The sequence below is a fragment of the Hemitrygon akajei genome, chromosome 10 (genome assembly GCF_048418815.1).
Source record: "Hemitrygon akajei chromosome 10, sHemAka1.3, whole genome shotgun sequence".
Classification (NCBI taxonomy): Eukaryota; Metazoa; Chordata; class Chondrichthyes; order Myliobatiformes; family Dasyatidae; genus Hemitrygon; species Hemitrygon akajei.
The window spans coordinates 81,380,159-81,406,503 of record NC_133133.1 but is presented as its reverse complement, the minus strand read 5'-3'; the positions used below and the strand labels follow the sequence as shown (position 1 = coordinate 81,406,503).

At 43.9% G+C, this 26,345-nt stretch overlaps 1 protein-coding gene across 4 annotated transcripts in view; it reads right to left on the bottom strand.

Moving 5' to 3' along the window:
- Window positions 1-26,345, bottom strand: part of LOC140734508 (diacylglycerol kinase delta-like) — a 170,566-nt gene that overhangs the window by 7,059 nt on the left and 137,162 nt on the right. For 3 of the 4 annotated variants that reach the window (XM_073058574.1, XM_073058573.1, XM_073058575.1), the window contains exons 20-26: window positions 25,834-25,941; window positions 23,844-23,957; window positions 20,547-20,681; window positions 10,531-10,697; window positions 7,799-7,910; window positions 3,002-3,091; window positions 2,516-2,635 (exon numbers count right to left, since the gene is read on the bottom strand). In XM_073058574.1, the coding sequence (XP_072914675.1) occupies window positions 2,516-2,635; window positions 3,002-3,091; window positions 7,799-7,910; window positions 10,531-10,697; window positions 20,547-20,681; window positions 23,844-23,957; window positions 25,834-25,941 (846 nt within the window). Of the gene's footprint in view, window positions 1-2,515; window positions 2,636-2,985; window positions 3,092-7,798; window positions 7,911-10,530; window positions 10,698-20,546; window positions 20,682-23,843; window positions 23,958-25,833; window positions 25,942-26,345 lie in introns of all 4 variants that reach the window. The other variant, XR_012100551.1, reaches the window with a different exon arrangement.

The window sequence follows — 26,345 nt, the reverse complement described above, 5'->3', positions numbered from 1 at the left end:
TCAAGCCTCCTCTACATTTCCTGACAGGAATGAGTGAATCAGTGATTGACCCAGCAGAGTTTGCTCACCTAAAAGAAATTGTCTGCCAACATGACTCCACAGTCCAGAAACAGCAGGAAACTACCAACCATTTGCTCACCCTCGCAACCAGCTCTCCATCTCATAACAGCATCCGGGCACCAGTCATCCTCCTCGCTTGGAGCTGCTGAACTGCGATGGGTTCTCCAGCCTGATGTTGCAACTTCCTGTACCAGTGCATTTTACACTTGGCATTCCAGCCACCTCTGTGCTCTGCAGACTGAGCCAAGATTGCCTGCATCATTTCACTCTTGACTGTCCGAGCTCAGACCTGGGCTGCTGCTAACTGGCACTATAAAACGACCATTTGCAATAATTATGAGAAATTCACTGCAGAGATGTACCAGGTTTTTGACCACCTGGAAGTAGGTTGGATACTTTGTCAAGGCTCACGCTCAGCGCTGGATTATACCATGGTATTTAGGACCCTTGTGGCAGAGAGTGACGGGAATACAGATGTGTTGCTGTTCTATTACTATCACGGCCTTTCGGAGCACTTGAATGACGAGCTGTTCACTTGGGAGATTCCCACTGATCTCAAAAGCCTCGCCACTCCGCCCTTCACATGACAAGTGACTTATGCAATGCCCCTCCAGATCACCAGCCAGAACCCCAGTTCCATTCCTTTGCTGCAGAACCTCATCAGTGATGTGTCCAGAACCCATGCAGTTACAGAGAGCTCCTTTAACCCACCCCCAGGAGAGTGAGCATCAGTGGAGGAACAACTTGTGTGCTTGCTGCAGAGCGGTCGATCACCTACACATCAAACGTCAGCTCCATCCAGGAAATGGCTCCACCAAGCAGAGACAAGGGGCCTTCTCTCTGGTAAGCTTCTCCTGGACCCTCATTCCAGCACCATAGCCTGACTCATTCTCCCTGTCCTTCTCCACACCCTGAAGGTTCTCACGCACAGGAGGCTCTGGTGGATTCCAGCTCAGCAAGCAACATTCTGGACTGGACACTGTGTGTGCAGCTTGGACTTCCTACCAAGCCCTTCTCTCATCCCTTCTGCACCACAGCCATTGACAGATGTCCCTTGGGGTCTGGGATGGTCAGTGCATAACACAGCCTGTGCACATGAATATTGGAGAGCATGCTAGTCTATCCAATTCACCCTTATTGACTCAACCAAGACTCCTCTCATCTTGGGTTATCCCAGCTGTCCATTCATGAATCACACTTCACCTGGTCATCTGATTCACAGCTGAATTGGGGATCACCTTTGCAACCTCAGTTCACTTGACCCCATAAATCCGTGGATACAGTGGTAAACCGCAACCTAATCAAATTCCCACAGGAATACCTCAGCTTAGCTATCGCCATCAGTAAAAGCAAAGCCAACATACTACGACTGTGTGATCTACCTCCTCCCAGGCACCACCCCTTCCCAAGGTTAACTGTTCCCTCTCTCTCCTGCTGAGACCTAAGCCGTGAATGATTGAATCACCAAAGTACTACAGCACAGTTTCATTTTACCATCCCAGTCTCCAGCCGGTGCAGGAGTTTTCTTTGTCAAAAAGAAAGGTGAGGGCCTCCATCCCTGCATCGACAACTGTGGACTCAACCAGACCTTCACCAAACTGGATCTATGGAGTGTGTACAGCCTAACAGGCATTCAACAGGGGAATGGGTGGAAGGCAGCATTCATAGCACCAACTTGTCTCTACGAATACTTGGTGATGCCTTCCAGACTTTACAATGGTCCAGCCGTTTTCCAATCCTACATTCACAAGATCCTCTGAGACATTGGATACAGGTACAGCACATGCTAGTCTACCTCAACGACATCATCATCTTCTGCAAGAACCCCCAAGACCACGTCTGTCACGTCCATTCAGTTCTTCAGCAGCTCCTCGAAAACCGACTGTACAGCATTACAAAAGTGCCAGTTCCACACCCAACTCATTTCCTGGGTTACGTCCTTTCACCCCAGGCATAACAATGGACCCAGAGAAAATGCGCCATGTCGTTGAATGGCCCCAACTGCATTCCCTTAAATAGCTACAGTGCAATGGTGTTTAGTATCTGTTCTCTGTTGTTTTGTGGCTTGTTATTTTGCAGTCTATTATTAAATCTACCGTTCACTGCTGAACTGTCTCTGCTGCTCTACTTTTGGGTCAAGCTTCTTTCACATTTTCTGTCAGACATGTTACTGGAGAGCCAGAAAGTAGGTTCGTGATGTTATTACTATGTGCTAAAGCTGATCAGAAACCAGCAAGGGCTGTCTGAATGGATAATATGATGTAAACGGATAGATTGTGAAAGGTCCATACCCTGCATGAAGACATTAGGAACTGGCCACTGTCTAAAAACACAGACAGCAGTAAATTGTAAACTGACAATAATTACTATTGAAATCCCTCAGCTCACATTGCCTTTTATGGAAGATTGCTTAGGTTGCATCCTTGGTAGACCTGAGCAGAAAATACTAACTCACCTCCTCATCGGTGGCCTGAGTGGCTTGGCAAAGCCAGTGGAGCTCGGACAGTTTCTGGAGTTCACTCTCAACAGTGTTCAGTGCAGCCAACAATTCCTCCTCATAGGGAGTTTCCAACTCCTTGATAAATGCACAATATTGAACTAATTAGTTTCTGGTATAGAAAATGTCTTCAAAATATTATTTCAATGGCCTTGAATTACCACAGCAGGACATGCAATAACACCAAAACAAGACATCCCACAAAGTGAAGGAAAGTTAAATAAAAGTTTACAAAGTAGTAAGAGAAAAGAAGGAAAGGATGAACACACTCTCAAAGTGAGTAACTTTGAAAGCATGACATTATAATATAATCTGGGAGGTGCAGGAGTAGGTTTGCGCAAAGCAAGTTTTAATAACAAGATGTTAAATAAATGCCCTGCATTGGAATCAGTGACGTCTGTACAAGAGGAGGAATCGGTTAATCTCACCTGTCCAATTACATACCAGTAATTTCCCATCAAGGAGTGACTTGGTCTCTGTGCGAAGGGTCTTAACATTATTGAAAACATCTACTACCACACTCCTGCTGATAGCCTAAAAGAAACACAAGGGTACATGGGTCAATAAACAAGCTGCCCCCAGTAAAGAAGGATCTTAATACTTCATCATTATTAAACATTCCGGAAATGGCCTTCAACATCTGACTCTCGGTGCCGCTATTTGAAGTATTTGGTTTGGAAAGTATAGGAATGGACTCTGTGCCTTTGAGAACCAGGGAACCAATAGGGAGATTTATGAAAATCAATAGATGAGCTGAAGAAAAAATAATGCCTCTACTAATGAGTCCACAAAACATAAGACTGTTACTCATGGTCCCAATGGCAATCTGGCAAGTGTTACGAACCCCATAACTGGGTCACTTACCAGCAAAGATAGAGAGGTCCGTTGAAGTCTGATGATACGATTTTTAACAGTATTTATTAGTAAAATACACAAAAATAATATCAATGCAAACATACAGATAATATATGTCATCAATACTAAATCTAAAAGTGCGGGTATAATAATAATCAATTAAAAATAAGCTCTATCGTTGTCTAGAGGATAATGTATTGTCCGATGGAAATATAAAAGTCACTCAGTTCATTCAGGCTGCAGCCTTTGGTTGGAGAGAGAGAGATTTTTAGAAACTTGCCAGCTTTCCTTTTTATGATTTCGATCCATCGGGAGTCCCGTTGGTGTGGCCGTTCACTTGCGGCCTCTCCTTTAGCTAAAGCCGTTCTTCCGTGGTGAGGCCACCAATCCCAGGCAAGGGAAGGACACACGAGCCCCCCCACCGGCTGTCGCTATTAAATGCTGTCACGGGATTTCTAGCGTTTCTCCTGGTGCGTCTAAAGGGGTTGTTCCCCAGACCCTCTTTTATCCTTACTCACGGGGTCTCAGATGTCAATCAGGTTGGGATGATGCAATCCCTCAACCAGCCCACTCTGGTCATTCCCTGAGGGGCTTCAATGAATATTACAGTACTCAATACACAATTCCATCTCCTAGAGACAATAGCCGTTATCAGGGGTTTTTGTTTCGCTGAGGCCAGGACACATTCCAAACCTTGTGGATTCTGCGTGACTCTCTCTCTCATTTCCTGGGTCCCAGACCCGAATTAATAGCGATCTTGCAATTCTCAAAAAGGAGGGGGCTACTTTGTACCCTTCAGCCCCTCAGAGTTGTGGCACATTCGTAACACAAGTTACTTCTCTTAGGAAACCGTAAGAATGTGAGATGTGGCACCACTTACAACGGGTGGTGAGGTGGATGGTGCATGTACACTCAGTGGGAAGTTAGGAAAATGAACTACCTCAAATGGGATACTGTTGGTATGGATCATTAAGTCTGGAGTGAAAACGCTGGTTGGGTGGAGTCCGCTGTTGGCCAGCTCCAGCTGTTCCAGGCTTTATGTCTGATGACTCATTTTTGTTTTAAATGACATTAGCTTACTTTTATTGTTTGCACAAGTTTTGTTCTATCTGCACAAAGGAGGGAGGAGAAGATGGCGACGCAACGCAGCGCGCGCGGCCTCTCCGGTGAATGATACTTGTTACTTGTTAAGTAGGGATCCGTGCACAATCCTGATCTGATGGAGACAGACGTGAGAGCGTGGAGGAACATCTGGAGAAACTGCTGAAATGCCCATTTCACTGCCGCTGCTACTGTGCGATCCGGAATCTCCGGAGGAGAAGGCCTCCGAGACCTCGGCTTTGCTTGTTTCGGCGGCCGGGACGAGGTCGAAGGCGCTCGGCAGAGGATGGTGCTCGGGAGGCTGTATCAGAGGGGCTAGTTGGAGGCTCAAAGTTTTCGGACGGACTCAGAGTCTGCTGTCGTCGGGTCTTCCAATGCATCAGTTGTCGGTATCTGGAAGTTTATGGCAGGGAGAGTTTCTCCCTTTTTGCTGCCTGAGATCGGGGACTATCGGAGTCCATATTGAGACTGTTTTTTTACCGTGCACATGGTCTGCTCTTTATCAAATTATGGTATTGCTTTGCACTGCTGTAACTATATGTTATAATTATGTGGTTTTTGTCAGTGTTAGTCTTTGGTTTGTCCTGTTTTTTTTGTGATATCACTCTGGAGGAACATTGTATCATTTCTTAATGCGTGCATTTCTAAATGACAATAAACGAGGACTGAGTGTCCTCATAATCTAATCTAAAGGGTCTTTGCAGGTCTTATTTTATGGGTTTTAACATGCCTACCACATCTATCCCTGCCCTGGTAATATATGACAAGACTGTGCTCAATGTGTTTAACTCTTTCTTTTGTTTCTTGTTCATTTACTACAGGCAGTTGAAACATTATCCTCCTTGCCCAGTCTGTACTTCATCTCCTTTGGTGTCCAACAATCCCAGACAGCATCCACTGAGCTGGTGAACAATGGACACTGGCACCGATATAACTTTGGAAGATGGACAGACAGTCATGTTGGGGGGGCTGTATTGATATTTTGCTTCTTAGACTGGTACCCTGTCACCTTGGTCAGGCCCAGGAGCATTCTGATAAGGTGGTTTCTCTGGATGACCCAAATACACCCCCATCCTCACCACCCCCATCCTCTAAACTGAACAACTCTCTTATCAAACAATTCCAGAGCAGACACAATATACATCATATGCAGAATAAAGTTCTGTCAAAATACTTCTGATGAAAGGTCAGTATCTGCTGCATCAGACTTGAGCTTTCCCAGTCTTCAGCGAACTGCCTGTGCTGTAGCTTCATCTCGCATCTAATCGTCTGTGATCTCTGTCTCAGAGGCCTTAGTCAGGACATCTTTCGAGAGGCTGAACCCTCACAAGGCATCAAGCCCTGATGGCCTACCTGGTAGGGCACTGAAAACCTGTGCCAGCCAACTGACAATAGTGTTTAAGGCCATCTTCAGCCTCTCACTGCTGTAGTCAGAGGTTTCCACCTGCTTCAAAAGGGCAACAATCACACCAGTGCCCAATAAGAGCAGGGTGAGCTGCCTCCATAACTATTGCCCAGTGGCATTCACATCTATCGTGATGAAATGCTTCGAGAAGTCGGTCATGGCTAGAATCAACTCTTCCCTAAGCAAGGTTGTGGCCTTGCTGAAATTTGCCTATCGCCACAATAGGTCTACAGCAGATGCAGTCTCACTGGCTCTCCACTTGTCCAGCCACCTGAACATTAACAATGCATACATCGCCTGCTGTTTGTTGATTACAGCTCAGTGTTCAGTACCATCATACCTCAGTACTAATCACAAGCTCCAAAACCTTGGCTTCTGTATCTTCCTATGCAACTGGATCCTTCACTTCCTCATTGGTAGACAACAGTTACTGCTGATCAATAATAACATCTCCTCCTCACTGACAATCAACATTGGCACACCTCAAGAACATGCGTCTACCCCACTGCTCTACTCTGTCTACACCCACACCCATGTGGCTCGGCACAGCTCAAACAGCATTTACAAATTTGTTGAAACCTGACCTATTGTTGGCAGAGCTTCAGATGGCGACAAGGAGGTGTACGGGAGTGAGACAGATCAGCTGGTTGCAATAACCTTGCACAACATCAATAAGATCAAGGATTTGATTGTGGACTTTAGGAAAGGAAAATCAAGGGAACACACATCAGCCCTCATCGAGGGATCAGCACTTTCAAGTTCCTGGGTGTCAACTTCTCTTAAGATCTATCCTGGGTCCAACAAGTTGATGCAATTACAAGGTAGGCATGGCAGCAGCTAAATTTTATCTGGAGTTTGAGGAGACTTGGTATGTATCCAAAGACCCTTGTAAATTTCCACGGATGTACTGCAGAGAGCATTCTAACTGACTGCATCACTGTCTGGCATGGAGGTGCCACTGTACAGGATCAGAAAAAGCTGCAGAAAGTTGCAAAATCAGCCAGCTCCATCATGGGCACGAGCCTCCCCAGCATCGAGGACATTTTCAAAAGGTGATGCCTCAAAAAAGGTGGCATCCATCATTATGGACGTCCATGACCCTGGATGAGCCCTCTGTAGGAACAGCTTCTTCCCTTCTGCCATCAGACTCTGACTGGACAATGAACCCACATACCCTACCTCTATATTCTTTTCTTCTTCTTTGCTCCCTTTTTGCACTACATATTTGATTAAATTTTAAAATTATATATTTTTGTTATATATAACTTTTATTATTACTATAAGTATTGAAATGTACTGCTGCTACAAAACAAATTTCACAATCGACAAGGCCAGCAAAATTAAACCTGATTCGGATTCTGATCCATGCTGCACGTCCTCGGAACTGTGCAGCACAGTAACGGGCCCTCCAGTCTAGTACATCCAGGTTGACCATTGTGTCCATCTGTATGATTCCTCGTCTATTTAAATGTGTATAAATGCCCCTTATACTCAGTAGTTGTATCTAATTGCACCACACCTCCTCTGGGATTGGTGAACACGAGAGCATACCTTCGCTAAGTAGTTATCTCATTCAAGCACTGGCCTGGGCTGTTTTATGAGCAAAGCAGAACTAGTTTAGTTCTGAATATTATCCAAGGTTTAAGATGAGACATTGGGGTGGAGGGGTGGAGGGGTGTTGGGGAGTTTAGATCAAGGCATCTGAATTCAGAGGAGCACCATTCTATATCAGATAAATTCTATACCTGGGGCAGTTTGATAGAGCAATAGTTTACCCTGTTCCCAACCTATGTAGTGTCAGAGGAATAGTACACTGCCCACAAGATCTTAGGGACTTTTTAAAAAAGGGACAAGGACAGTATTAAATAAACTTGACTTACCTCAGTTGTGTTTTGCTTTGGTAAGGCTTCATTCAGCAGCTGGGAGCAGGCATTGACGACATGGGCCAGCTCCTGCTCAAACAACTCTTGCTTCTCTGCTGCCTGGTGGACTCTGTAAAGTAGAAAAATTCCACTCATATTAAATTAGCATGTACAGTGTAACAGTGTACGACATGAAGATATCTCCTCCCTATGGGTCACAGGATACATTGCTTGCAACATCAATGGTGTTGAGCCAACTCACTTAAAATATCCTTTTCAGACGTGTTACTGGTTTTCTATTCTTGATCATCTCACCAGAATTAATTACTATTAATACATTGAATCTTTGCCACCATGTTTGCTAATTTATACGTAACTTACCTTGTGTTGCACAATCATACTGCATGTTATTCTAGTGCCCCCAATCCCACCCACCACTCCCCCTATTCACAAAGGTGCTAGTGTACCTGATCCTTTGTCTGAGAGCAAAAGAAACAGGATTTGTAGTTGGCCATCTGGCCTTTTGAGCCTGTACCACCATTCATCAAAATTAGGACATAGTTGGACAACCATGTGCAGTCTGGTCACAGAACTATAGGAGGGATGGATATGTTTACTCTGAAGTGGATGCAGAAGAGATTCATGAGGATGTTGCCTGTGATAGAGCATTTCAGTTAACTGGAAAGACTGAGTTTTGTTACATTAGAGTGGACAAGATATGGTAGATAGTTTGAAATTTTTCCTTATAGCACAAGTGCATAAACTAGAAGGCTTGGTTTTATGGTGGGGTTAAGTCTTCTACAATGGATGTGAAGAATTATTTTTTTATCCAGAGGGTAATTCCCATCTAAGATTCACTGTCATAAAAGTGGTAGAGACAGGGACTCCCACAAGATTTAAAAATTGTCTGGAAATACAGTTTAGACAATGTGTCACTCAGTGCTGGGAAGTAAAGGCTAATGAGTAATTTTGTGAGAAGGAGTTCATCAGCAGTCAGTCACTGGTCCATTCATTCAATCTATGTATCAAGGACTTACCTTCAAACTTAAAGGACATACCGGTAATTAAGGAAATTTGCAAATGCTACACAAAATTAGACCACAGGAAAATAGTTTGTTTTTAATGCATTAAAATGGCAAATGAAATTCTTTCTGAAGAAGTGTAAGTTAATTTACTTGCAGAGCACAAACAAGGTAGATGTATCAACATTTACAATGAAGTTACTATTGAAGGACAGATAGACTCGGAAATGTATATTTGCTAAACCTGGAAAGTACCAAGACAGATGGGTAAGGTGCATCCCAAGACAGATGAGATACTGACCTCTCTGACCAAGACCAGGAAATAAAGGAACAGGGAGTTCATTCCAGGTTGGTCATGATTAAAGCATTAGCTGACGAAAGATTCATTTACATTCAAAAGAGTCCACAGGGTTATGAAGATGGTATTGGAAGTTGAGATATCCAGTAAAGAGGAAAATAATTGAATCAAGCTGAGTAACGTTACGAAAATCCTAACTGAAGAGGAGAAACAGCATTCCTTAACATATTTATCAATAATTTATGGTCATTCCTTAAAATAAATTTTGGAAGAATTACAGGGGAGTTGAGACAACACTTAAATAACAACAGGATGCTGATGCTTATTCCCTGAAAGATCACTGCAGGTAGTGGTCCTCATCATGTTTGCCTGAGCACTAAAATCTCATCAATGTCACTCATGGGCTACAATATTTGACTACAGAAATGAGTTTAGATGACTAACATTAATGAAAATAGGTTGATGACGAATTTATTGAAGCTCCTAAAAAACAATCTGCATGCCTTTGGGATGTGAGGGGAAATGGGAACACCTTTGGAAACATATATGTCCACAGAGAGAACATGTAAACTCTGCACAGACAACATGGGAGGTCACGGTCAAATCCAGGCCACTGGGGCCACGATATTGTGGCTGAATTTGCTGTACCATTCACCATCTCTCTTTATTGAATCTTGTCAATGATGATGGATGACTGATGAATAATAGAATGACATGACATAATGGAGGAGAGCCAATAAAAAAAAAGTAGGTGGGTTAGATTCTTTCCAGTGTAGCAAAGTAGCTCTCCTAGCCAGTAAAGTTGAAAAAGCTATCACATGTTGAGCGGAAGCAGACACTTATTTAGACACTAAATTAGAAGCCGGACATTTGATACATCCTTTAATTCTGAACAGGTCTGGTGACCCTTTATTCAATATTTTCATATGATCTAATTTATTTATTTATTTATTTATTTATTTATTTATTCTCTTTTGGGGAAAATCCTTATCCATGAAGGTTCAGAGATGACTGGAAGGATTTTTTTTTCTTCTTAAAAATTTTTATCCTCAATTGGACTGCCCAATCTTTCTTTTTCTTTTTTTTCTCTTTTTTTAATTTCAGTTTAGTTAGTGGGTTTTTTTTCCCTTTATCAAATAAAATTTCCAATCGTTTTTTTATGATTGCTATGAGGAATTGTAGGTTTTTTTGACCATTGTATATATAACAGCGTAATATTTTACCTATTTGATTTTGTCATTATATACTTTCTGTTTTTGTTATTGTTGTTTATATGTCTTTTATATTATGTTTGCTAAATTCCTTCTCTGATTTGTATATTCTTTATTTGAAAATCAATAAAAAGATTGAAAAATGAAAATGAATAATAGAATGAATGCAATGGATGTTAGCAGGCTCCTGGCAAGCAGTATTCTGACTTTGGGCCATACCTGTTGATCAGGGTCTCTACTGTCTGAGAAAACTGCTGCACGTCTGCCACCTCCTCTTCTGTGAGAAACTCCATAGACTGCTGGGAACTTAGACGGTGTCGAGCTGACTGTTTCAAAGAGTCTCCTTTGCACTTGACCTCCCAGGACTTTAAGGTGCTTTCAAAAGCCTGACATGGAGGAGAAGAATGTCTGAAGCATCCAACCACACTTCAGGGTTTACCATACATGTCTCACAGTCAAAAGAACTACAGCATGCAAAATACATTCGATTACGTTCTTGAATCAGGTGACCCAGGTCTTCTTCCCCACCCCAATTTCTCTTTTAATGGTTTTCCAATTACTCTTCAAAAACAACTCCAGTTCCTTTTACACCACTTTCTACTCCCATCTTCAATGGTACTGAGAGGGTTGTCCTATTAAGAGAAGCTAAACAATTTGGGCCTGTATTTCTTTGATTTCAGAAAAATGAAGGTGATATTATTCATATAAGACCCTAAAGAGGCTTGACATACAAGAGCCTAGTGATACTTTCATTAGGTGAATACTAGCAAACTAAGGATATAGTTACAAAATAAGGGCTGGTCTTTTAAAACTAGGTGGATAGAAATCTTTTCTGTAAGCCCATGAAAAAGCAGGACTGGCCAGATCATTTGATATAAACAGAAGGCAACGATAAATGGCAGGACACTTGGTCACAGTGGCTTCTTCTGGTCCAACATAAGATGCCAATGTGTGTCTCAAATGTTTTCCTTGTGATCGCAAAACCCTGGTGGACATTGGTAATATAAGATACTGCAAGTCTGCAAGTGGTGGAAAGCGGCCGGTAAGTGAGTGGGCCAGTAAAGGAGTGGGCCAGTGAGTGAGTGGGCCAGTGAGTGAGTGGGCCAGTAAAGGAGTGGGCCAGTGAGTGAGTGGGCCAGTGAGTGAGTGGGCCAGTGAGTGAGTGGGCCAGTAAAGGAGTGGGCCAGTGAGTGAGTGGGCCAGTGAGTGAGTGGGCCAGTAAAGGAGTGAAGCTTTGACTCAGGCAGCGGCCTTGTCTAGGGAAATGCCTTGTGAGTAAAGTGCCAGTCTTTGCCGAAGGAGGCTGAGGGAGGAGACTACACCACAGTTGGAGAGGGTGAGAGGTGGTGAAGAGATGACAGGTAAACTGATTCAGTATGATGCTTGCCTGATGTGGGAGGTCAGGGACACTGATGGTGCCTCCGGCTGCTACAACTGTGAAAAGTGTGTCCAGTTTCAGCTCCTGAAGGACCGTGTTGGGGCACTGGAGAGGCAACTGGATGGCCTCAGTTTCATCCAGGAAAAAGAGTTTTCTGGACAGGACCTACAGTGAGAGTGTTACACCGAAGATACTGGTAGAGAGAAGGGGGCGGGGGGGCAACAATGAGGAAGGGATGGGTGCTTGAAGTACAGGAGACCCCAGGGGATATGCCTCTTGAAAACAGGTTCACTCTCTTGAAAACTGTTGGGACAGAAGACACTGCCAGTCTGAGAGGCGGACAGGTCTGAGAGACGGACAGGTCTGTGCGTCAAAAATTGGCGCTGAAGCAAAGCCGAAGAGACAGACGTCAGGCAGAGCCGTGGTAGTAGGGAACTCCATAGTGAGAGGTACAGAAAGGGGTTTCTGCAGCAACAGGCGGGATTTAAGGATGGTGTGTTGCCTCCCTGGAGCCAGGATCCAGGACATCACAGACCGATTGCAGGGCATCCTCAAGGGTGAGGGTGAACAGCCGGAAGTGGTAGTGCATGTTGGCACAAATGATGTCGGGAAAAAGAGGAAAGGAATTCTGCAGCGTGACTTCAGAGAACTCGGAAGAAGGCTGAGAAGCAGGACTTCCAGAGTGGTTATCTCTGGTTTGCTTCCAGTTCCTCGTGCTGGTGAGGGCAGGAACAGGGAGATATGGGAGCTCAATGTGTGGCTGAGGAGCTGGTGCGGGAAGCAGGGTTTTAGATTCTTAGACCACTGGGATCTGTTTTGGGGTAGGGATGAATTGTACAAAAGGGACAGGTTGCACCTTAACAGGCGGGAGACCAGCATTCTGGCAGACAGGTTTGCCACTGCAACACGGATGTGTTTAAAGTAATAAGTGGGGGGGAGGAGATGAACTGGAAATATAAGGATGGAGATAAAGAGAAAGAGAGAATAAGAAAAAATAAGAAAGACAACAGAATTCAAGGGGCAGAAAGCTCGGGAAGGGTTCGGAGAGTATGGCCGTGCAACAGGGATCAATGTGAGAAGCAAGGGGAGTAATGGATTAAAAGTATTATATATGAATGCATGAAGTATAAGAAATAAAGTGGATGAGCTTGAGGCTCAGTTGGAAATTGGCAAGTATGATGTTGTAGGAATAACAGAGACATGGCTACAAGAGGACCAGGGATAGGAAATGAATATTCAAGGGTATACGTCCTATTGAAAGGACAGACAGGTGGGCAGAGGGGGTGGGGTGGCTCTGCTGGTGAGGAATGAAATTCAGTCCCTTGCGAGGGGTGACATAGTATTAGGAGATGTAGAGTCAGTATGGATAGAACTGAGAAATTGTAAGTGTAAAAAGACCCTAATGGGAGTTATCTACAGGCCCCCAAATAGTAGCCTGGATATAGGGTGCAAGTTGAATCAAGAGCTAAAATCAGCATGTCGCAAAGGTAATGCTATGGTTGTAATGGGAGATTTCAACATGCAGGTAGACTGGGAATATCAGGTTGAAACTGGACCCCAAGAAAGGGAGCTTGTGGAGTACCTCCGAGATGGATTCTTAGAGCAGCTTGTACTGGAGCCTACCAGGGAGAAGGCAATTCTGGATCTAGTGTCGTGCAATGAACCGGGTTTGATAAGGGAACTCGAGGTAAAGGAGCCATTAGGAGGTAATGACCATAATATGATAAGTTTTAATCTTCAATTTGAGAGGGAGAAGGGAGAAGACAGAATCGGAAGTGTCAGCATTACAGTTGAACAAAGGGGACTATGGAGCCATGAGGGAGGAGCTGGCCAAAGTTGACCGGAAGGATACCCTAGCAGGGATGACAGTGGAACAACAATGGCAGGTATTTCTGGGAATAACACAGAAGTTGCAGGATCAGTTCATTCCTAAGAGGAAGAAAGATTCTAAGGGGAGTAGGGGGTGTCCGTGGCTAACAAGGGAAGACAAGGACAGTATAAAAATAAAAGAGATTAAGTATAACATAGCAAAGATGATCAGGAAGCCAGAGGATTGGGAAACTTTTAAAGAGCAACAGAAGATAACTAAAAAGGCAATACGGGGAGAAAAGATGAGGTACGAAGGTAAGCTAGCCAAGAATATAAAGGAGGATAGTAAAAGCTTCTTTAGGTATGTGAAGAGGAAAAAATTATTTAAGACCAAATGAGGGTATTTATTATCAGGAACAAGGAAATGGCAGATGACTTGAACAGGTACTTTGGATCTGTCTTCACTAGGGAAGACACAGAAAATCTCCCAGATATAATAGTGACCAGAGGACTTAGGGTAACTGAGGAACTGAAGGAAATTCACAATAGGCAGGAAATGGCATTGGGAAGACTGATGGGACTGAAGGCTGATAAATCCCCAGGGCCTGATGGTCTGCATCCCAGGGTACTGAAGGAGGGGGCTCTAGAAATCGTGGACGCATTGGTAATCATTTTCCAATGTTCTATAGATTCAGGATCAGTTCCTGAGGATTGGAGGGTAGCTAATGTTATCCCACTTTTTAAGAAAGGAGGAAGAGAGAAAACTGGGAATTTTAGACCAGTTATCCTGACATCAGTGGTGGGGAAGATGCTGGAGTCAATTATAAAAGATGAAATAGCGGCACATTTGGATAGCAGTAACAGGATCGGTCCGAGTCAACATGGATTTATGAAGGGGAAATCATGCTTGACTAATCCTCTGGAATTTTTTGAGGATGTAACTATGAAAATGGACAAGGGAGAGCCAGTGGATGTAGTGTACCTGGACTTTCAGAAAGCCTTTGATAAGGTCCCACATAGGAGATTAGTGGGCAAAATTAGAGCATGTGGTATTGGGGATAGGGTACTAACATGGATAGAACATTGGTTTGCAGACGGGAAACAAAGAGTAGGGATTAACGGGTCCTTTTCAGAATAGCAGGCAGTGACTAGTGGGCTACCACAAGGCTCGGTGCTGGGACCGCAGCTATTTACAATATACATTAATGATTTAGATGAAGGGATTAGAAGTAACATTAGCAAATTTGCAGATGACACAAAGCTGGGTGGTAGTGTGAAATATGAGGAGGATGTTAGGAGAATGCAGGGTGACTTGGACAGATTGGGTGAGTGGGCAGATGCATGGCAGATGCAGTTTAATGTGGATAAATGTGAGGTTATCCACTTTGGTGGCAAGAACAGGAAGGCAGATTACTATCTGAATGGTATCAAGTTAGGAAAAGGGGAAGTACAACGAGATCTAGGTGTTCTTGTACATCAGTCACTGAAAGTAAGCATGCTCGTACAGCAGGCAGTGAAGAAAGCTAATGGCATGTTGGCCTTCATAACAAGGGGAGTTGATAATAGGAGCAAAGAGGTCCTTCTGCAGTTGTACAGGGCCCTGGTGAGACCACACCTGGAGTATTGTGTTCAGTTTTGGTCTCCAAATTTGAGGAAGGACATTCTTGCTATTGAGGGGGTGCAGCATAGGTTCACGAGGTTAATTCCTGGGATGGCGGAACTGTCATATGTTGAAAGATTGGAGCGACTGGGCTTGTATACACTGGAATTTAGAAGGATAAGAGGGGATCTGATTGAAACATATAAGATTATTAAGGGATTGGACATGCTAGAGGCAGGAAACATGTTCCTGATGTTGGGGGAGTCCAGAACCAGAGGCCACACTTTAAGAATAAGGGGAAGGCCATTTAGAATGGAGTTCAGGAAAAACGTTTTTACCCAGAGAGTTGTGAATCTGTGGAATGCTCTGCCTCAGAAGGCAGTGAAAGCCAATTCTCTGGATGCATTCAAGAAAGAGTTAGATAGAGCTCTTAAAGCTAGCAGAGTCAAGGGATATAGGGAGAAGGCAGGAACGGGGTACTGATTGTGGATGATCAGCCATGATCACAGTGAATGGCAGTGCTTGCTCGAAGGGCCAAATGGCCTACTCCTGCAGCTATTGTCTATTGTTTATTGTTTCATGGGTTTGTTAGTGAGACTGACCGTGGGGAAGCTGCGGACCAGGCCCTCGTGCCGCAGCATCACCTGTTACAGTCGCCCAGAGAAGGAGACACCGGAGGCGGTGTAGGAGAAAACAGAGGGGCAGCGGGCATATTGGAATTCACGCTGGTTTGGGGGCTGCTCTCCAGTGTTCACTCTCCTGAAAGACAAGCTGGATTGATGGCCTGCAGCTGACCCAGCGAGAGACAAGCTGATTTGCCTTCGTTTGCTGACCCAGTGTGAAGTGAGGAACTGCTGCATGCTTGTTCTTGCAGAAGCTTAGCTCCAGGACAATGTCTCATACACCATCAGTCTTTAGACGATACCACACAGGGACATCTGCTAATATTATATTTTTGTGACTGTATGTGCTATCGTAACTAGCTGTGTGCTCTGTATGACTATATGTACTGTACTTTACACCTTGAACCCGGAGGATCACTGTTTCACCTAGCTGTACAAATGGCGATTAAACTTGAACTTTAACAATTGGCTGCTATGGGAAACTGCACAGAAGAGGAATTGAGTTCAGCGTATATCAGCCATAAAAAATATTGAGTGATGGGGCATGAAGGCCTACTCTTGGTCCTATTTTCTTTCAAATGCCCACATCAATGCTTTAATGATGGAGAGCCCTTCCTGCTCTTCCAGCTCATTCTCCCGTTCAGTCAAATCACACCTGATGCATAACTCAATCCATTCACCCATTATTGATCCACCAAGTTCAAGTCCAATTTGATTGACATTCAAGCATACACATGTATAGAGCCAAACAAAACAATGTTCCCCCGAAACCAAGGTGCAAAACACTGTACATTCATCATATACAGTGTATAAAATAATATTAAAACAATATCAAAAGATAATTAGAAAAAGTTCTGTAGATGTACATGTTGACATAAAATGCATATACAAATATACACATTAAATATACAACAGTATAATGCGACTGGCACTGTCATAAATACTGTGTACTGAATGGTATCAGGGTGTTCAGAAGTCTCACAGCCTGACAGTCTTTGTTCTTACACTGCAGTACCTCCTGCCTGATGGTAGAGGGTCAAAGCCGTTGGGGGATAAATGGAAAGGGTCCTTGACAATCCCGAGGGCTCTGTAAAAGCAGTGTTTCTGGGGTATGTCCTGGAAGGTGGGAGGGGGAGTGGGAGAGAGACCCTGAAGATTCTCTCAGCAGTCCTCGCAATCTGTTGCAGGGTCCTGTGATCCCACACCAGATAGAGATACAGCTAGTCAGAGCACTCTCGGTGATGCTCTGGTAGAATGCAGTTAGAATGGGGCTGAGGAACCTTCCTCACCTCAATCTCCTCAGGAAGTGGAGGTGCTGCTGTGCTTTCTTGACTAAAGAGGTGGTGTTGAGGGATCGGATGACATCATCTGTGATGTGCACTTCAAGAAACCTGCTGCCCCTGACTCTCTCCACAGAGGCTGGCATGCAGTGGCGTGTAGCAGCCTGCATCTTCCTGGTCCACAATTATCTCTTAAATCCTGTCCACATTGAGACTCAAGTTGTGCTCGCACCAGTGCATGTCGCTCTACCTCCTCTATGTATGCCGACTCATCGTTGCTGCCAATGAGGCCAACAACCGTTGTGTCATCCGTGAACTTAATGATTGGTTAGAGCTGGATCTAGCAGTACAGTTGTGTGTCAGCAACAGGAAGAGCAGCAGACTGAGCAGGCATCCCTGCAGGGCGCTGGTGCTCAGCATGGAGTCGGAGATGCTGCCGTCAATGTGGACTGTCTGAGGTCTCTCCATCGAGATCCAGTTACAGAGGGAGGGGTTGAGACCCAACAAGGACAGTTCACCCACTAGGTTCTGAGGATTGATCACAATGAACACAGAACCGAAGTCAATGAACAGCATTGTGATGCAAGAGACACCATTCTTCAGGAGGGACAGGACTGAGTTGAGGGCAGAGGCCATTGCATCCAGTGTAATGGGAAGGCAGCATTTAATGCCATTCATGACAAGATGCACTTCATTATTATAGAGGTCAGTGCCAATGGATGGTAGTCATTGAGACAGTTTATGTTGGCGTTCTGGGCACTGGGATGATGATGGCAGCTTTGAATCCTACAGGGACAGCGGACTGTTTCAGAGAGACATTAAAAATGTGCACGAGAACATCTGCTAGCTATGCACAATCTCTCAGTGCCCGACCAGGAACGCTGTCAGGCCCCACAGCTTTGTCTTCCATCCAAATTAGACACATCCAACCAAAGTTAGCTCTCTCAACAGCACTGCATGTGGTTCATCAACTCCCCAGAGAACACATAGAAGGGAAAAAGGAGGTAGCCATTTGGCCCTTTGAGGTTGTTCTATCATTTTTGTACATTATATCTGATCTCCTACTCCAACATTATTTACTTTGTCCTCATTCATTCACGAACAAGAGATCCTTTGATGACTGTGTCTGATGTCTAACCTGACTAGCACATTATACTCCTCTCTGTAGAAAAACATCCTATATATACTTATTTTAAAAATTTACCATCTGCACTCACAGTAAAACTACCAAAGATTGATTTTAAAGTTTCCAGGAATTGAAATCTTTCTTGCAGACATTCTTGTAGGCCATAAAATAAACTTCCTTTGAATGCTTTTTCTTCTCAGTTATGGAACATATTGTATATGGAGTGTGAAGGTGGATATGACAACTCTCATGGACCAATTAGTTAATGAATGGATGATGCTGGGTCTTGACCTGAACAATTGACCACTGCTTTGCCCGCACAGATACAGCTTAACCCGCTGAGTACCCACAACAGTTTACTTTTGCAGCAGGCATTGAAAGCTAAGCTTCCTGGCTATGTGACTATGTACATTTTCATGAGAGACATTGGCCAGTCAATAGTGAGTGTACAAGAGTGAAACGATCAGACAGTAACTGAACTGTTTTCCAAAAATGCCACCTTTATAAGGCACAGTATCTTGAATATAAGATCACTCAGTTTTCCAAAATGCTGTGTGGACTAAATTTCCCCATTTTGCTCTGCTTAGAGGCATTACATAAAAACACAAGGGTACTTAAAGGAAATGTGCTGAATTTCATTAATGCAATTTCTAAATTTGTATCTATAAAAACCTACCTTAATGCCAGTATTTTGAATCTGTTCTAGACATTTGAAAGGGAGAATATATCTACAGCTGTGAAGATCCCTGCTGCACCTAGTGACCCTGTGATCTCTGTCTCAGAGGCCAATGTTAGGCTGCAAACCCTTGCAAGGTGGAAGGCCCCAGTGGAGTACCTGGTACAGCTCTGAAAACCTGTGCCAACCAACTGGTGGGAGTACTCAAGAACATTTTCAACCCCTCTCTGCTACGGGTGGAAGTTCCCACTTGCTTCAAAAAGACATCAGTTATACCAGTCCCTAAGAAGAATAACGTGAGCTGCCTTAATGACTATCGCCCAGTAGCACTCACATCTACAGTGACGAAATACTTTGAGAGGTTGGTCATGACTACACTGAAGTCCTACCTTAGCAAAGACTTCAACCCATTGTAATTTGCCTATTGCCTCAATAGATCAACAGCAGACACAATCTCAATGGCTCTTCACATAGCCTTCAACCACCCGGACAATATAAACTCCTATGTCAGGATGCTGTTCATCAACTATAGCTCAGCATCTAAAACCATCATTCCCACAATTCTGATTGAGAAGTTGCAGAACCTGGGCCTCTGTACCTCGCTTTGCGATTGGATCCTTGACTTCCTAACCAGAAGACAACAATCTGGACAGATTGGCAACAATATCTCCTCCTCACTGACTATCAACACTGGCACACCTCAGGGGTGTGTGCTTAGCTCACTGCTCTACTCTCTCTATACCCATGACTGTGTGGCTAGGCATAGCTCAAATACCATCTATAAATTTGCTGATTATACAACCATTGTTGGCAGAATCTTAGATGGACTTGACAGGGCATACAGGAGCAAGATATACTAACTAGTGCAGTGGTGTCACAGCAACAACCTTGCACGTAACGTCAGTAAGATGAAAGACCTGATTGTGGACATCAGGAATGGTAAAATGAAGGAACACATACCAACCCTCATAGAGGGATCAGAAGTGGAGAGAGTGAGCAGTTTCAAGTTTTTGGGTGTCAAGATCTCTGAGGATCTAACCTGGTCCCAACATATTAATGTAGTTGCAAGGCAGCGACAATACTTAATTAAGAGTTTGGAGAGATTTGGTATGTCAACAAAAACACTCAAAAACTTCTATAGATGTACCATGGAGAGCATTCTGACAGGCGCATCACTGTCTGTTATGGGAGGTGGGGTGTTACTGCACAGGACTGAATGAAGCTGCAAAGGGTCGTCAATTTAGTCAGCTCCATCTTGGGTACTAGCCTACAAGGTACCCAGGACATATTTAAGGAGCGGTGTCTCAGAAAGGCAGGGCATGCCTTTTTTCTCACTGCTACCATCAGGAAGGAGGTACAGAAGCCTGAAGGCACACACTCAGCGATTCAGGATCAGCTTCTTGCCCTCTGCCATCCGACTCCTAAATGGACATTGAACCTAGGAATGCTACCTCACTTTTTTAATATATATTATTTCTGTTCTTGCACAATTTTTAATATATTCAATATACATAGTCTGTAATTGAATGATTGATTGATTTCTTCTGTATTATGTATAGCATTAAACTGCTGCTGCTAAGTTAACAAAGTTCATGACACATGTCAGTGATAATAAACCTGATCCTGATTCTGACATTTCACACCTCATACTGCTTACCTACATTCCAGGAACTATTTATGGAGACTGTCTGGGCATTACCCGCCTGGGATTAAGCAGCAGCAGAGATATTGGTGTATATTTACCCTGTCCCGGGTCAGCATTTGAGCCCTGTTCTTATGCTGTATCTTGATTATTCCAGGGGGCTGGATCCAGGCTTCTCCATCCACTTGAATGGGAACACCTTCGTCTCCACTGATGGTGATCTTCACCATGCGACACTGCAAGAAAATATAGCAAAAAGTGATGAGCAAGCCTTCGACAACTATGCTGCAGCTACTCACCACAATTACCCTCAGAATTGTGGGGTAAATACAGAAAACCATCAGCATGAATTGTGTTTTTCCGGTAGCAGACTGCTGAGTTAATCTCAGGAAACCCCAGCGGAAACATCATTTACTGACAATGGGCCACGCACTCAACATCTACAGGACAAACATCTCTGACCAGGCTGGCTGCTATGCAGCACATTTCCCTCTCACAGTAAATGTTCGGGGCCAGGACTTGGAAAGCATGAACCACTTAGCATAATGTGAAGTCTGCAGGCCAGCATCACCACTTCCAATGCAGCACCGCTTTCATAATAATTGAAGATCAAGACCTCAGACCTGTTTCCTTTGTGCTTCTGACACCTATGATAGGCATCCCAAGGCACTGGAAAATATCACTAACATGTCTCCACAAAATCCTCCAAGTTCATTGGAATGACAAGTGAGGGACAGTGCCCTTTCCTAGACCAACATGCCCTTCACAGGTAACACACTCTCAGCCTCATTGGGGAGGCCACACAGTTTGCACACCCAGCACACTCCCAAACTGGACACTGCCTTAACTTTATTGTGTAAATTGTTAGCAGGTAGATGGTGAAAATATTTCTGAAGATGTGCTTCAAGCCTCCTTGAAGAAGAGCAACATCCTCACAGACTCTTGGGAATCTCTAGTCCTTGACCAATCAATGCAGAGGAGCCTTTGGGACGATGCTGAGAAAACCAATTCCATTCACTGTGAGCACACATCAGCCCCGTGTGGGCAACAGGAGAGCAGACCACCTCATAAACGACCCCTATATCAGCCCCTCAACACCACACAGCCCATCGTACTGCAACAGAACCAGGACATCTGAGTCTAGATGGAATGCAAAAGAAGAAAAGAAGATCGATCCTGAAAGCCATGTTCACTTCCTATCCAAGCACCGGGTGCACTAATTCCCTCACAGAACATTCTGTACAATTCTTAACCTTGAATATGATTATAAACTAGATATAAGGCTTTCTGACAAGTTATAACATTCTGAGTTTAGGAATTTCTAAATGTATCTCACAACCGAGTCTACAGCCCCTACTTCTGGGCTCCCCGCCTGAGGAAAGGAACCTGTCTGTCACCATGCTGAGAGAATTCCTCTTAGAATCCTGTCACTTACTATTAGCCCCCATCTTACTCACCTGAACTCCAACGAGTACAGACCAAACCTCCTCAAATACTCCTTGAAGTAAAATCCTGCACCCAGGACACCTTGTCCAGAAATTTGTCCCTTACTTATGGAGCAGCCTTGCGCTGTCCCAGAATTCGATTTGGAATGCAATTCAGAATGATGCCACCAGGTGGCGCGGTCTCTACTCGCCACCACAAATGGGATTCTACTTCATTCTGTCCGTGTTGAGAATCCTCATAGACAGGACCAGCAGGAGTAGGGTATGATGAGGTGGAGTGGAAAAAGAGAAGAATCTACAAAAGCTGAGCATAATTCTTCACTCATACCAACATTCTTCTGTCATGAAAAGCCCATGGTTCTCAAAAAAATTGTTCTAAGCTCTACAGTCCTATCAGATACTCCGTACCGTACTCCTAGCTACAATGCATACCTAAATATTTTCCAGTCTGCTTTCCTCACTTTGTCACTTGCCTCTTCCACCCTCCCATCCCATTCATAGTGTTTCCCTGGTGTACTGTCACTCTACCTGGGCTATCTGGAGAATGACTTACATATAATAATATTTCTGGCCATTATATTTCTCCTGCTGGCCAGGTGCAACATTTGGTCTTACTCTCCACACCCCCAGTTTCAGCAGTGCCCAGGTAACCCAGCAGACTCTCCTTGCAACTATACAGGGACGCATCACAAAGCAAAGAATAGCACCGGAACAGGCTCTTCAGCCCATCAAATCTGCACTGACCTGACCATGAGGCCTGTCTAAAGTAATGTCACCTGCCTGTATATGGTCTGATTTCCTCCATTCTTTGCCTGCTCATGTTTGTCTAAATGCCTTGTAAATGTTGTTATTGTATCTGCTCCTCCCATATCCCCTGGCAGCACATTGCACACACCTACCACTGTTGATACAAAAAAAGCTTGCCTTACAGATCTTCTTTAAACTTCCCTTCTTTCACCTAAAACCAAAGCAGTCTAATATTGGATATTTTCACCCACGGAAAAATACTCTATCTACCCTATCTATGCCTCCCATGGTGTTATACATTTCTATTAGGTTGCCAAAGCTCCAGAGAAAATTATCTGAGTTTGTTGAATCTTTCTTAGCCAATACTGGCAACATCCTGGTGAACATCTTCGATACACTCTCCAATGCCACCATATCACTCCTATTGAGTAGCAAACAGAACTGCACACAATACTCTGCAAATGAGGATTAACTGAACTTTTATACATCTCCAACATGATTTCCCAACTTTTCTATTCGGTGTTACGACAGATGAAGGCTAGCATGCTGTACATCTTCACCCCTTGTAATGCAATTTTCAAGGAGCTAAAGACTTTGCACCCAAAGATCCCTCTGTAACCCTACACCCCAAAGTCCCCTGACCTTTACTGTATCCTTCCCTACTGTATTTGATGTCTATATAGGCATCATCTCACCCTTGTCCAGATCTCTGCTCATATTTCTAACTGATCGATATCCTGCTATATCATTTAACAACCTTCCTTCCCATCTATAACTCCAGCAAATTTTGCATCATCATGTCACCTGCAAACCTACTACACTTTGAAAGTTTGTCTCAGAACCTATGACCTCTATAATTGTAAGGAACAATGTGAGAGATGAATAGAAAACACAAGTGCTGTTGATCTGAAAATATGTCACAAACCATCAGTGTCACGATGGATCACACTACCTGATAATTTTGTGGCAGTGTCTTCACCATTAGATCTCAATGGTCCAAAGAACCATACTGCCATCTTCTTAACAACATTAAGTGCTGCTCTGGCAGTGTCCACATTTCTCAAATGAACAAAAATTTGTACTCCCCTTAACCCTATACGCTCTTTCAAAGTTGAGCTTTATGCTTATGTTCACTCTGGTGATCATTTCAGATCTCTTAAACTGGCCTGTATTACCCAGTCACACGCCCTGCTCTCCCAGCCTTACCTGTGCTATCCGATGATACTGCAAGTTAATCACTCTGGATACAGCCATCTGGATACTTCCAAACACGGCCACCACCTCCAGCTTCTTGTCATCAAAAGATGGTGCTCCGTAACTCTGGAATAACATTTAACAGAAACTTGTATGTCTGCCAGGAATTCATTAATTTAGGCCTATGCCATTCACACATCAACATTCTGGGGAATGGATATGGTGACACAAAGACTCAACCAGTACAGCTGCAGCTTCAAAACTCCTAGGGTCTAGATTTTATCCTGATCTCCAGTGATACTAGCGTGGAGTTTGCATACTTTCCTTGCGACTATTTTAGAAATCCCCCAGGGTTCTCTGTTTTTCTCCAGCACCTTAATATATGCAGGCTGTTAGCTCATCACCATTAAAAACATTGCTAGTGTGTTGGTGAGTGGTAGAATCTGGGAGAAATTGATGGGAACGTGAGGAGAATACGGAATGGAATCAAGGTAGGATTGGTGTAAATGGGTGCTTGATGTTTGGCATGGACTTAGTAAGCTGAAGAGCCAGTTTCTGAGTTATGTGACTCTATAACACTAATGTGAATGTGACACACATGTAATTATGATCTTCAGTCACCCTCTTTTCCAAATCCCTAGCTGGCTCCTGCAGCGTGGTACCTCACATTATCAGAGTGCTTGTGTTCTCACAATTCTTCCCTTTCACTACAGAAGCTGCCATCCTTTCTGCCACTACTTACTCCCCTTGCATCTCACTAGGGTTTATCCTTTATGAACGACTCTAGATATTGAGGCATCGGGCCACTCTGTAATCTTTTGTAACAGGGTGAGCAGATTTGAGCTTCACTGGCAACCTCTTCCAGAAACTTTGCAGCCCCTGTATGGATGTATGGAACAGGACAGTGAGCTGTGGATTTGTCTTTGTGTTCTGAACATTCTGAGGTTGAATTTAGTCCAACCTCAAATTACTTCTGCTGCATTCTTTCCATAACTTTCAGTATACAGAATAACTTGCATGATAGAAATAATACTGGCTCCATAAAGTCATCCATTCTATGTCAGAGATTAAAAGAGCAGGGAGTAGCTGACTTCAAACTAGTATTCATGTATGCTTGTGAGGTTCAACAGACTTGGATTTGGCGATTAGGAGAGGATAGACAAATTTGGATTGTTCTCTCCAGAGTGTTCGAGACTGAAAGGGAAATTTAATAAAAGTTTATGACTATGAAATCCATGAATATGATAGATAGTCAGAGATATTTTCCAAGGAGAAAGCATCAAATACTAGAGAGCTCAAGTTTTAGTTGAGGGGGGTGTGGTAGTGAGGTTAAAGGAGATTTTTTTTAGCTCCGTTAAGCCATGCTGACAAGGTTTAAACAGATATAATATTGACACAAGAAGCATTTAGAAAGATGCATGATCAGGCAGGGAACAAAGGAATATTTGGAATGAAGGAATGGTTCTATGGAAGGGAGTCTAGGACCAAAGGGCACAGCCTCAGAATAGAGGGATGTCCTTGTAGAACGGAGATGATGAGGCATTTCTTTAGCCAGTGGGTGGTGAATTCTTGGAACTTGTTGCCACTGTGGAGCCTAAGTCACTGGGTGTATTTAGGTGGTGTGAAAGGTTACAGGAAGAAGGCAGGAGAATGAGGTTGAGAGGGAAATTGAGCAGCCATGATGACACGGAGGAGCAGACTTGATGGGCTGAAAGGCCTAATTCTACCTCTATGTCTTATGGTCTGATTTGGAGCACTTGAAGTAGATGGGATTGATTTACTTGGCATCATGTCGGTACAGACATTGTGATAGAAGGACTTGTACTGGTGCTGTATTATTCTACGTGTTACTAACATTCTTGTGATGTGAACACAAACAGTCGTGTGTATTAAAACCTGTGCAGTGTGCACTTATGTTTGTGCATACCATTCATAAATTGGCATGCACGGTGTATCCGGATGCTTGATTTTAATGGACCACACAGTGTACGGAGTTACTCACATCATTCTCCTTCGTTCCTCCCCAGAAGTTGATTCCACCAGCGTAGCTTGGGATATTGAGCACTGCCAAGCCCTGGAGGCTAGGGAGCGAGATAGACACTCCATCACACTGCAAAACAGAAACAGACACACCTCAGTGGGAATGCCAAGCACATGTCAAAAGGGGCAGCACCTATAACCGGTCAGAGAGCTAATAGTCAAGAGCCCAAGAAACAGAGCAGCTGGGAATTTTCCTTGCTGGTGGTGTGCCACAGGAATTCCTGCTGAGGTTAAAGTCATTGTGTCATAGAGAGATACAGATGAAAACAATACTTCTGACTGATCAACATGCTGACTGTAACCATCTATTTATACTCACTCTACAGTAATCGTGCATTCATTTGTTTCCCCTCATCTGTCCCATGTTCTCATTAATTTCTACCATCTACTTACACACTCAGAACAACAGACAGCAGCCAATTACCCATATGACTTTGGGATGTGCACCCAGGGAAAGCGACACGGTCACAAAGA